We start from the raw sequence: 13,727 nt of genomic DNA, 5'->3' as shown, positions 1-13,727 counted from the left end.
CTGTTTACATTTCTGAATGTAAGAGTAAAGCCAGTGTGCTCATAATGCAAGTCTGTGTGACCTTTATTGGTCACGCTTGTTAAATGTGTTATCCCACCAAATAACAGTGTTCCCACTAACGACTGCACAAGCTCCAGCTCACAGCCAGCCCACTGAAGACTGCTGTCTAGACAACACAACAGAGCAACAAGACCATACTCATGCAGGGACACCAAATTTGACAAAGGAGCAGAACCACTATTTTCAAAGTTTGTCTCTCAAGAGATTGTTTTGATCCTTGCCTATGGGCAGGGACTATTTCCTAATTGCCAATTTCACATATTTCAGTTAACAAAAGCAGTTTACATCGTTAAAACAGGGACCTTGATTTGTTTTTTTCTCAAATAGATGAAGATAGCGGCATCAGGAATTTGAAATGAAGTTCCTCTTCTGAAAACACACACCACTAGAAGTAATAAAGGTTTTTGGATTAATATAGTCCATTTCCTGGAATAGCCCCTCCTGCAGTCTCCAAATAACTGAGAATAAAAAAGGTAATTAAGTCTTTCCATTATGAGACAGATCACATTATTACCTGGCAAACTAGATGAGCTGGAGCCTGACTTGATACTGGAGCTAGACAAGGAAGTCCAGTCATATGCCGATTCTGTTCTCTTCAATGCTTCCTGATAATTCATGTACAGTTGCTTCCCATACTAAGCAAAACGACAAACAAATGTAACGACTATACAGGCTCTGCGCCCTTTTCAGACTGCTAATCTCCACCGCCAGCTTCTCTACTCCACCTTCTTTTTCCCGAGAGATAAAAAGCAGGCTCTATGTAAAGGAGCTCGCACAAAATTAAATCAGTGCAAATTTCATTTTCTTTCATTTAGCAGCAGTGGCAATTTCCTGCTCCCAATCTTTCGCCTTTTTATTAGTGAATTGCTAAAAGAAATAAGAACAGTTTCTTTATGCTAGAAGAGATTGCATCAAACCACACAGATAAATGCAAGAAATGGGCCAACAAATAAACTAAGACAACATGGGCATCTTAGAAAACAAATCTGTCAAACCCAAAGTCTCATCTCTTCCCACAAGCCTTCCTTTTAATGTCTGTAAGAGAGTTGGCTGAAATCTAGCACACGTCAGTCAGAATTATGTCACATGACAAAAAAAGTAAAGCAGAAATGGAAGGAAAGGGTCCAGTTTTTCTAGGGAATGAAGGATTTCTAGGGATGTAAGAATAAACATTGTATAGTTCACATTCAGAATAGTTAAATAAAAGGAATTTGGATTTAGCGTGTATTTTGCCAAATAACTATAAATGGTTTCAAACAGATAATGACAACAACTCATGACAACAGTGCAAGACTGGCTAGAGGAGGTTACCTTAGCAATGCGGATGCCATTGATCCATTGGTGTAGAGTTCTTACATCATCACAGCAAAGATACTTGATATACTGGGATTTCTTCTGGATCTGAGGATGCTGCAGAAAAAAAATGTTAATCCCCACCGATATTTTAATAGCTAGGAATGCAAGAAAAGCCATTAATCTGCTGAGTTTTATACAGACAAATTTATTGCTAGAAGCTCTTGGATGGCAGTGCATACTTGAGGCCCACTTACAAATGTTTGAGAGTATTTCAGGAGTTGGGGAGACTGCTTTACACACAAATTGGCAGCATGTCCAGCAAACATTGACTTCAGATTTGAAACACTAGGAAAGGGTGACTCTCGAGTATTTTAGTGCTGTACCTTCCACGTACCTACAGAGCTTTCTGCATCCCCAAGGCCCTTTAGAAATATTTATACTCTCAAACCAAGCAGTCAGAACAGTGTCAGCTTGTAAAAACTGCAAGCAAGGGACAGTCAAAGTGTGAAGAGTTGGCTCCTTTAGCAGTCTATGGACTAAATCACCACCTGAGGGAGACAACTGTTTTAGCTACCTCTCACCAAAACACACTGGAGGAAAGCAAACATACTCTTCTCTGCTTTTGCATGGCTTGAGTGAGACACTCCACAAATGACACCCTGTTGAGCACAATTCTGTTCTCAGCTTGTAGAGCCTTCAAGGTCCCTGTCCTACTGATACAGGGCTGTCATTTAAAATACTTGCTGTTCCCAATTGCATGTAGGAAAGGAAAAAATATTGTATTTATAAATACAGAAGTAAAGAAATACAATATATATATATTTTTAAATCAAACAATGGAAATCACTCTGGATGGATTACTCAGTTGTTTGCTGTCTGTGCTGCAGAAGTTACATGTCACACAGCTCTCATGGCAGCTGTGAATACTCAACTTATTATTATCCTGTATTAGCTTATAGACGAGCAATAGAGTTTTGCTAGATGATCATAGGCATTTCAGTTTTACTGGAGACTGTCTTAAATATCTATCAAAGAACTTTTAATGTCTTTTCAGACCGTTTTCTCTTGCTACGTCTTCCAAACACAATTGTTTCAAAATGAACACGAACACATTTATCTTCATAACCAGAATATATGTAACTAACTTCACTATGATTTTAGATCTCTGTTTTTGTTTTTCATAACCGATCTCTTTCACGTACACATTGTGTAACAAAGAGGAATCTATGAAAGCATAAGCAATTACTTCCCTAACAAGCCTATTTTTTCCGGACGTTCTAAAATTTGGCTATACATAAATAAAAGGAACTCTCAGAAATCTAACATTCAGGACCAAGGAGGTAATATATACAGCATGCAACTGTCGTATTTAACAACAGCAACCGTCTTACACAGTAAGGTTCACGATAAACAAAGGAGACAATATGTAAAGACTAGTCCATTCCGCACTTTATTATGGATCAACATTTTAGCATGCTTTTCCCATTCACCTCTTCCCTCCCCCCATTCATATTTTGGAGCTCTTTCCCAGCTTAGTGAGTCCACAAAATCAATTGTGTATACAAAAAAATAAAATAATTATATGGCTTCTATGCTGTTGATACTAATATTAAACACTGATTTAACATGTTGAGAATTGAGGAAAGCAAAACTCAATGTAATTGGTGATTAGTCAGTTCCACACTGAAAATATAGCTTCATTTTGTATAAGTTAGCCAACTAACTTTACAACATGAATCTACTTAAATAATAAAGGAAAACTTAGATGTTAAATTTTGACTTCAACATTTCCATGAGTTCCCTTACACTGGCAATATATATATATTTTAAATCTACTGAGACAAAGTCTGATTTACTCTGGGTGATCAACAAGTTTAAAAAAAATATCCATTTTAACCTGTCAAAATGACATAGGTCGAAAGTGACATGCAATCATAAGAAATCAATTTAGTTCAAATAACATAATACCTACAAACACGGGTATTTTTGCCTTTAATTGTGTTCAGTTAACTGTGCCAAGGACTTATAAGACCGGAGAATATACTTCCAATTTCAGTTTTATGCTTTCTCCCTTAATCTCATGTCCCATATTAGATATTCAATCTACTTGGGGTTATTTAACCTAAAGAAAAGGAGGTTCAGGGGAAACCTCAAGTTGCCACAGGAGGTTTAGGTTGGATATTAGGAAAAATTTCTTCACTGAAAGTGTGGTAAAGCATTTGAATAGGCTGTCCAGGGAATTGGTTGTGTCACCATCCTTAGATGTACATGTATTTAAAAGATGTGTAGATTTGATGCTTAGGAACATCAAGCAGTGATAGACTTGGCAGTGCTAGGTTAATGGTTAGACTTGCTGATCTTAGAGATCTTTTCCAACCTAAATGATTCTATGATTCTACCTCTCAGTGGGCCCAAACAAGTTGCCCTGTCTGTTGAAAAATGAAATCCTTCTTTCACACCACACATAGGCAGTCACACGCTCCAGGCACATAAAACATTCTATCGTACTGCTATGCATAACGCCGCAAGAGATGGGAATTAGGGAAGATAAAAATTCAAAGGAAAATTTTAAGCACAACTATCTCATTACTTGCACCGTTTTCAAATCCATGAAAATGCTTTATTTGCTATGAACAAACTGAAAATCTGTTTTTAAAAAACTTTGTAGCTAGCTATCTTGCAAGAACTAACACCATTTTGAAAAACCTGTGAGAGTCAAGAGAGACCGGGAGATGAATTGATGCAATTTAAAATAACTGAAAGCACTCAAGTCCCGCCGTTTAAGATCAGGTCATTACTTTTGTAACATTTTTTCTACTTGTTCTTTCTATTTGTCCTTTATACACTGAAGTTTCTTCCTTTACAGCATCCCCTTTCCCTCAGATAGGGCAATATAGGTAGCCTTGACACTCACAATATTCTCACAAGTTTCTGCACAACTCTGGACCTATGCTCTGAGAAGACAGGAACTCCCTGACATCAGTGCTTCAAGGAGCATTTCCACTGAATCTGAACTGTTGTAAAGCATAGTTTCCAAAGAAAGATTTTAGTGTCATATTTTATAGTAAAAAGCAAACAAACAAACAATCACCACACAAACAAAAACAACAACAACAAAATTAAATAGACCAGGACTCAGTATGGAAGTAAGGCAATTCAGGGCAATATGAAAATGTTTATGAAGTCACGAAGAACATGGAGAACAAGCAACTGTTCACTTACTGTTCACTTACCAATACAAGAACTAGGGAAAATAAAATGGAAAGCAACTGATGGATCAGAAGTAAAAGAACATACAAGGTTTATGCTAAAAGTTTCTTGGGGTTCCAAAGCAGAACAGCTGAGATCCATTCCATGACTCCCTAAACTTCTAAAGGCTGAAAAAGTATTCTGTGAAGTATCTCTGCAAGACTGTTGTATACTTCTAAGTTTTCCCTAAGCAGCTTATAAAGAAATGCCACTGTCAGAGAAGCCAAGAATGCTATATGAACCCAGTAACACCATTCTTTTGTTGTTAGAAACTAAGACTAGTGTGGAAATGTCTGAAGCTCTTGAATTGCTATTTTTAGTGTTAGGAGTTTTAAAACAATTAACAAGTTACCTTCAGCACTAAACAATAGTCTGTGGGTGCTTTGTATTTGTTCCGATAGTCTTGTCCATAGTAAACGTTGACATGATCTAGCTGTAGAAAGCATACAAGATCCCGCGAGACCTATTAAATACAAAAATACTCATTTACAAAACATCCTTTTAAGAAAACCACGCACACTGAAAAATCAGTCTAGTGTTAAGATTCAATACTAATATAAAGTTTAGTTACAGTCTAATGTTAGTTTCAATCTGATTTAAATACTAACAATGCAAAGAGGGGATACAGCCATGTGTAAACTCTTGCATCAGGCATTTATTCTTTTAACAAGGTTATTCTTTTTCAAATTCAGTCCATTTTTACGCGTGTGTGTGTTATTTGTATTTTGCCTTCTGACCACATTGTACAGCAGACTGCTAATGTTTATTCAGAGTTGGTATCAGGAAAGAGTAAATAAGACTGATTTGATCAGAAACTTTTTAACAGCTGCTTGTTATATTTCATCTTAGTAATAAGCAAGGTCTCCAAATTCCAATCTGACCATAAGTATACTTTTTATGATGTTTGGCAGTGATTGTAGGGCACAGAATTTCAACAGGGTATCTTACATATAGATTGCTTTAATCAAGTAAAAGGCTATAGAGAGAACGTTTGAGATGTATTCAAGTCTAAAAGGGAGCTGATGCACTGGGAGAGCACAGGGACGATTTTCTCTTCATTGACAGCTGTGTGGGAAGCAAACTGCAGACTGCAAACTGCTGCAGACCAGTTCATGCTGTCAAGACCCACAGATTCATGGATGACTTGAACTTGCAGGAGTTCAGCCTTGAAGCTATAATGCATTTGTAGCAGCTTTCCATTTCCTTTTCATTATCGAAACATACAGAACAGTAGTAAATGAGACTGAAGAAACAGAACGATATTTACCAATTTCAAAAAATGTACCACAAATTGGTACAAAAATAATCCCATTTATATGAAGTAATTAAACCCAATAAAGTTATGCATATTGATTGTGAAGTTGGGTCTTGAGATTTTATGACCAGAATTTGCAGCGCAACTTGGTCCTTCATCTGAATTCCACTTGAGAAAAGACAGTCTCTTAACTCCACCAATCCTTTTTCTTTGGTGTTTCTGACCACCTAAGCCTGAATTTACTCAAAGAGCAGACCCTTGTTGTCATGCAATTTGGGGTTAGACAATTTACATCAAATACCATCACAGTAATTTGAAGTAAATTTATAATTTAATTTTCTTCCATGATAAAGCTGCACTGTTAATTAAGGGACGTGGCTCTGGTCAGGGCATAGCCAAGCCAAACTCTGAGGCTGACACTTGCACACAAATGACTTACCAGCAATAAACAACTTGGAGAAATTGCTTTACAGTAGCATACCTTTGCCTTCCCTTTAGGGACATAATAGATTCCAGAAGCTCGAAGAAGAAAGTAACGTTTCTTCCAAGACTTCTTACCATCCTCTTTCAGCCACAAAACTCCCTCAATTTCTGGCACAGTTACAGAACTTCCACAGAAACATTCCTGCAGATGAACACACAGTGGTTTGTGAAGAGATAGAAAGAGAACATAGTGCATGCAGGGTTTTTATTTCAATGACTGATACTCTGAAATTCTTTATCTAAGGAATACATACACAACACGTACTTTATCCATGCAATAACATGACTCAGAGATTACATGAAGGAGGTCTAATGTAAACCAGAGAAATACTGTACAGGATCTTAGCATTTTCTCAACAGAAATATTAGTAGCTACTGTAAAGATTTTCTCACCACTGCTTATCAGAAATATCCTCCCAACAGCTTTACTGGCCTTAAATCCATGAGGTCACCTTACAGATAAAGCCTCGTAGGTTTTGTGTATACGTAGACTTAACTACATATGCATCCATTACTTGAGTACCCTGTTGCTACTAATGCCAATACTGCATTTCCTGTTAAAGTTCTATTTATAAAAAGCTAACAGCGGAAAGAAAAATGCATTAAATATACTCCAGACTAATATGCAGAACAGAGATTTATGAGGAATCCTAGAAGACAGGAAGAATTAGACAGCATTACAATCTTCTGCATGTTGTGGCTCCAAACAACTTTTTGATACACAGTATTCACATAACCACTTATTAGAATCTTTGGTAATAACAGACTAAAAGTCTGCAATATGCTACTCCTAAGAGTAATTGTATTATTAAGTATAATCAAAAATTAAATATTCAAAATATTTACTTTTGTGTAATGACTGAAATCATACTCATTATTCTGGAAATAAAGTGGAAGCTATCACACTTCAGCATGGGTACGTCTCTAGAAAAACATCACAAAATCATTCTGGTTTGAGCTTATAGATACTATTTGTACTGCTTGCTTTATTTGCTACACACTTACTTTTTCTGTTGTCCTCAGTTCTGTAGACTATTTATGTGTTCAATATTAAATAACTTCTTTTCTGTCACTCATTTTTTAAATTTATTTTTTCGTGGTTTATTTTGAAATGTAAATGAAACTATTTTTAACTGCCTTGCTTACTAACAATATTTAAATATTAATATAGACTCTTCAGTGAAACAGTGCTATAGAATTTTGTAGAGAATAACAATGTGGAGAGAACCAGTTTTAAAAAAAAATATTTCTACCACCTCAGATAAATACAAGTTTTGACTGCGTTTAGCCACAGTTAGAAGTAACCTCACATTGGTTACCAAACAAAATAAGAACACATTTTTATTAACCAATTTTATACGAAACGGTAAGATTAAATTAGCCATTTATCTCAAATGCAACACATTCCATTCCATTTTCCCAGAACTACAATCAGCTCCATTCATGTATTTCAATAACCACAACCTTTTAGAGTTTAGCTTCAAACTCTGAAATGGCTAGTATGTCCTTTTTATTTTGGAATTCTCACCTCTAGCAGCACCTCTTTATTTCTGTCTGCCATCTCAGAGGTTTCTTTTTTCCCCAGAAGATAGTTCTGTAAAAAGAAAAACTCAGTATTTCTATAGGCATCATGAAATGCAGCCAAATAATATTCCTCATGTCCCTTTCTGCAGCAGTAAGAAGAAACAGCTGTTATCTAAGAACATTATGTTATTTAAACAAAACTTTATAGTCCAATTGAGACTGTCAGACTGCTAAATATTACATGGACCTTAGTTACTACTACCTTTTCCAGTAGCATGAATCAGCCTCTACTCCTGGCCTAACTAACAGGCTCATAACAACATTATCCTTCCTTTCTACACAATTAACAGCTGACTGGTACAATGTATCCAGAAATAAAAATACTGGGAACTTGAAAACCTCACAAAAAATAATACACAGGTATCTTAAAACTTGTTACATCCTGATTTTATTTGTGTGTTGACAGAAGTACGTACAGAAGAAATGTACTTCTTTCCATGTTGTGCTTACAGTTCTCTGAATATTTTTCATGAAGAATTACTAAATACTCTTTGTCTTCTTAAAAACAACCTAATTATGCATGGGCACTATATCTTATTTAGTAACATCCCTTGAACTCTTTTTCAGCTTGGAAAGGACTGGGACTACCAAAGTCTTCCTCTTCCTAGCCTCTAGCTCTTACTGGGGAGAGGAAGGGGGGGGAACAAACAAACAAACAACAACAATCAAAAAGTATTCATGAAGTTTAGCTAGATCAAGACTTTAAATGAATGAGAAATGCATACATTAAAATATTGGTTTTGTCCTGATAACTTATTCTTACAGACAGTACTTACCATATGTACTAGTAGTAACCATTTATCAACTACATGTTTTTAAAAAGAATTTTTTTTGCAGTTTTTCAGCTTTCTCACAAACCACTTGAAAAAGACTTGGTTTTCAATTTTTACTCAGAAGTACACTGTCTGAAAGGATGGCCATGCAAAACTGACACTTAGCTTGCTAGATAAATAGGGATTTCAGATCCAAGCAATTACCACATACATGTCATACTGATATAAACATAATACATGACACCAGAAGGCAATAGTTTAGCTAGGAGTTATAAGAGAGCAAGTGATATTATATGTAGTTCTTTTTAATTCCAAATCTTCAAAGAGTCACCTTCTGTTTTTCTGTTCCCTTTAACACTTTCCTCCACCCCCTTATGGTACTGAACTGCTACTGGATATCAAATCTGAAGCTATTATCTGGAAATCTCCATTATTGCCCGTTGACAATCAGTGCACAAGTGTAGTGGGTTTACGTGGCAAGGTTTTGATAGCAGGGAGCCATAGGGGTGGTTTCTGTGAGAAAGATCTAGAAGCTGCCCCATGTTTGGGAAGGGCCCCATTGTTTTCCAGATCTGAGCCAATAAGCGATGTTGTTTTGTGCCTCTGTGAGAGCATATTTAAGACAGGGAAAAAACGCTGCGCCACACAGCAGCTGGGAGAGTCAAGGGAGTGAGGAACAGCACCAAGGTCAGTGTAGAAGGAGGGGTAGAGGTGCTCCAGGCGCCGGAGCAGAAGTCCCCTGCGGCCTGTGGTGAGGACCATGGTGAAGCAGGATGTCCCCCTGCAGCCCACGGAGCACCACGGTGGAGCAGGGTTCCACGCTGCAGCCCGTGGAGGAGACCACGGTGGAGCAGGTGGCCCTGCACCGACAGAGGCTGCCACCTGTGGAAGACCCCTGCTGGAGCAGATTCCGGGCCAGACCTGTAGCCCGTGGAGAGGAGCCCACGCAGGAGCAGGTGACCCGGCAGGAGCTGCTGCCCGTAGGGGAGCCAGGTTGGAGCAGTTTTCTCCTGAGGGATGGACCCCGTGGTACGGACCCATATCTGGAGCAGTTCTGGAAGAGCTGCTGCCTGTGGGAAGCCCACGCCGGATCAGTTCATCAGGGACTGCATCCCGTGGGTGGGACCCCACAGCACAGGGGACGAGAGTGACCGAGAAGGAGCGGCAGAGAAGAAATGCTGTAGACTGACCATAACCCCAATTCCCCGTTCCCCTGCGCCGCTCGGGGGGAGGAGGTGGAAGAGGGTGGATGGGGGGGAAGGTGCTTTTGTTTTTTTTTTTCCTTTGTTTTCTCACTTCTCTCGCTTGTTAGTTGTAGGCAATAAATCTTACTATCTCCTTATGCCGAGTCTGTTTTGCCCGTTACAATAATTATTGCGTGATTTTCTCGTCCTTATCTCAATCCTTGAGCCCTTTTCACATATTTTCTCCCCATTCCTCTTTGAGGAGGGGGAGTGAGAGAGCAGCTGTGGTGGAGCTCGGCTGCCCACTCAAGCGGAACCACGACAACAAGAAAACAAGAGGACCCTTAGGTTTCCTAACCAGGGAGCAGGATAAAGAGCACGTTCTCTTCTCTTGTCATTCACTTGTGGAGTGGCTATCCTCTCTGATTCTCTGTCCACCTTCTTGCCAACAAAATAACAACGCACAGAGGAGGGGCATTATTCTGAGCAGTATCTGTCAATGCCTTTGTATTATCACGTATTTACATATGTGAAGAGCATGAAGTATTGGTGCAAATACCATAAAACTGCCTGCCTTTAACTCCATTAAAATTACCCATAAACACATTATAAAACAGATTGCTGCAGCTCATGTTTTTCTGTTAGGGACCTGGTTTTGTACCAATCACAACGTGAATGTACATGGCACTGAGATGTGAAGCTGCATAGCATTTTTATATACATAAAAGTATCAAACTAAAAGTATTGAAATGAATACTACAAAAAGTAGTAAGAAACTGAAATCAGGCGTGCATGTGCACATAAATGCATACATTCACCACGAGCCTCGGGATTACCTGGGGATTCTTGAAAAGTGCGTATTTCTCTATGCGTTCCACAAACATTAGTTTGTTTTGACTGTCTCTTGTCCAATTCAGAAGATTTTCAACTAAATTTTCATGATCTTCAAAGATCCTTTCTGCAGCAATAACAAAAGAGCAAATACATTTTAGTCTGTCACATTTTGCTAAAGAAGCTACGCTATAGTTGCATCTTGGAGACAAGGCATGTATAGAAAGAAAATACAGTTCAGGGTCTACCAAAATGAGGAAAAAGTTTAAAACACAGTAAGGAACTAAAAGAGCTTAGTCAACTTTCAGAAATGCCTGGCTTAAATTTACACATACACACACTTAGTACTCTCGCTTCCCTCTCTTCAGGCTTATGGTCTGTATATTAAGCCTTAACAACACATTTTTTGCTATGTCACAATGCTTACCATCCTACTGGAGCACAATGTACTCAAATAACAATATCTGAAATGTTATGAGTACAAATAAAAAAGCTATCACATTTATATGTACTCTGGTACGCAGAGCCCCTGAAGGAATTTATGAGGTGGCTTTTTCAGCACAAGATTTGATTCCATATACCTAGTCACTATCTCACTCTCATAAAGTATCCAAAAAAGTAATAGACAATGATCAGAGAGAAAATGAAATATTTCTGAAATGCAGAATACCCATAGTTAGTGCGGGTATGGTAGAAGAATTCTGAAAACTGACACAGTATTTCTTACAACTAATCTGTCTGGGTGGATAAATGAACAGTGGCTTCTGAGAACACTCTGTTGAAATGGTCATCACCAGTAAAAGGTAAGGAATATAGGCAAAAAGGAAGGGAGGAAGAAAAAAGAGAAATATTTACTGAAATGGCCAAGAAATGTCTTAAAATCCTTATTCTAAAATAAATAACAAATAATATATCTCTGAGAAACCACTGGACCAACTTTCTCCTCCTTTAAAAGACACTCAAGCAGAACCTTGCTTTCTTCATTTTGTTCCGTCTTCATATAGGCCATACAGAGGCACTTAAGCAAATTAGTTCTTTCAGAATCCTTGGGGACTTGCTTGACATTTCATTAGCATGTGGAATATGCTTCTCAACCCCAAAATCAATTACACCACATTTTTACAGAGGGCATATGGCTCCGATCACATTCAGACCTAGGGTCTATCACTAAGAAAGACTGAGATGACAAGTGGCACCTCAATATCTTTAGTGATTAAGAATACGAAACAGGGTGAATGCAACAGAATGTCATCTGTAGGGAATGAACGAAGGTTTAAGATGACATAGGCATAACACAGGACATTACTGAAGTCTCAGTGACATCTTTCTAAGGTGCTTTCAAATTATAACTCAAACTCTATCAGCAACACAACAATGCTGTCTTCCAAGAACGTAAAGAAATGTTAAATAAAAGAAGAACAGAACAGAAAAATCATGAAGACTGTGATACACAAGCTTAAATCTCACCACAGCCTAATTAGGGAAACTGGATAGCTTTCCAAATGTATCAATTGCTATTAACAATAACTGAACTCAAACGTGAAACAAATTATTCACCGACTACGTATGTACCCCTAGTTTGCAAAACAGCAAGTAATGCAATGTTCCCATTATTGAACTTATTACATAGAATTAAAAAAATTGTAACTCTTGGTTATTTTATATACCTACTCTGCTCTAACAGTAAATAAAAATGAAAACAAAATGAAAACAATCTTTGTACAAACCAAAAGAAACCTTCCAGATTCATTTTTGTTTAAAACCTGCAGTGTACAACTGGGAAAAGCATTTCATTCTGTGTCCATTTCTACATCTGTGAAACGGAAGTAAATATCACTAAGTTTTTGGGCAAAGCACATATAAAGCTACTGGTTAAACCATTGCAGAGTGGCCTTGTGCTTCATGTGCATGTACCTAAACCAGACTCCTCAAAAATTAGTTAACCACACACATTTGAAGCAGACCACATAAAAAGCAAAGACGAACAGGAACGCTACAGGCCACATGTCTTTCTTCACAGTTTGTTAGCTCAACACTTTTACTGCATTTCACTGCACTGTGCACACAATGAACAATCAACGAACAACAATAACATGAGAAACACAGTGTGAAGGTAGATAGGTCTTCCATGCCTAGCTAAGGGAAAACATCATAAAAAAGGTGTTTCTTCCTCTTACATACATATTTCGAGAAATGTTTGGAAAGATCAACTGGTTGCAAAATAACACAATACAATATAAAAAGGTAAGAGGTAAGAGCTTAAGGTAAGAGCTTTGCCTTAACCATTTTTAATCTTTTTTTTAAGTTCCGATATAAAATGCATGAGGTAAACTGTCTGCGTTTTGGATTGTATTTTTTAAAAATACATGAGATTTGGGTTTTCATAGAATTTGTGCATATTATTTCTGTTTTCAATACAGGACAATTTTAAGACTTATTTTATTCAAACTTCTATGTTTTGAGCCTGCTAATATGGTATTTTTCATATGAAAAGTAGAAGAGGATAACTTCTCACCCAGTAATAGCCTTTTTTGTCTAACAATAAGTAACATTAACATCCTAGTGTGGCATGATAAATATTATAAAGATTAAAAATTTAAGTCACTCTGAGGACATAGATATGGTTAAGTATTACATCAAAAGATAAGAATTATAAATTTATAATGATTACTTACCCATTTGCAGTTCAGAGATGGTTTCCACCAATGACCAGTCTAAACTGTAACCACAATGTGATTTGTCCATCAGATTGTCTAATACTTGTCTCACTGTCTGCCTCTCATCTACCATCATTGTTTTTGAGCTGTCATCAGACATGTGGACTCTGATCACCAACTATTAAGCAGAAAATTAGGAAAACAAGAAGAGGATTAACTTCCCACATTTCCTTCATTTAAAATAAAAACCTATTTATTAAGATCTAGTTTCTTTTTCTACGATTTTGTTAAATAACATAAAATATTAAGATCAATCAAAATTATCCCTCAAATGTGAAAAGCCATACGTGATGAT

The 13,727-nt window shown here is 37.3% G+C and overlaps 1 protein-coding gene across 6 annotated transcripts in view; it reads right to left on the bottom strand.

Moving 5' to 3' along the window:
* The window catches only part of RAPH1 (Ras association (RalGDS/AF-6) and pleckstrin homology domains 1), a 336,299-nt gene that overhangs the window by 14,349 nt on the left and 308,223 nt on the right, over window positions 1–13,727 (bottom strand). For all 6 annotated transcript variants that reach the window (XR_014694574.1, XM_084524568.1, XM_084524566.1 and 3 more), the window contains 7 exons: window positions 13,391–13,550; window positions 10,721–10,842; window positions 7,872–7,937; window positions 6,342–6,485; window positions 4,958–5,068; window positions 1,372–1,470; window positions 575–695 (listed from right to left, as the gene is read on the bottom strand). Coding sequence is in view for 5 of the 6 variants with exons in the window: in XM_084524568.1 (XP_084380694.1) it covers window positions 575–695; window positions 1,372–1,470; window positions 4,958–5,068; window positions 6,342–6,485; window positions 7,872–7,937; window positions 10,721–10,842; window positions 13,391–13,550 (823 nt within the window). In the remaining variant the exon portion in view is untranslated. The remainder of the gene's footprint in view (window positions 1–574; window positions 696–1,371; window positions 1,471–4,957; window positions 5,069–6,341; window positions 6,486–7,871; window positions 7,938–10,720; window positions 10,843–13,390; window positions 13,551–13,727) is intronic.

The sequence above is a fragment of the Aythya ferina genome (assembly GCF_964211825.1).
Source record: "Aythya ferina genome assembly, chromosome: 6".
NCBI classification, from domain to species: Eukaryota; Metazoa; Chordata; class Aves; order Anseriformes; family Anatidae; genus Aythya; species Aythya ferina.
The sequence above is the reverse complement of the archived record's forward strand: the minus strand, read 5'-3'. Positions and strand labels throughout refer to the sequence as shown.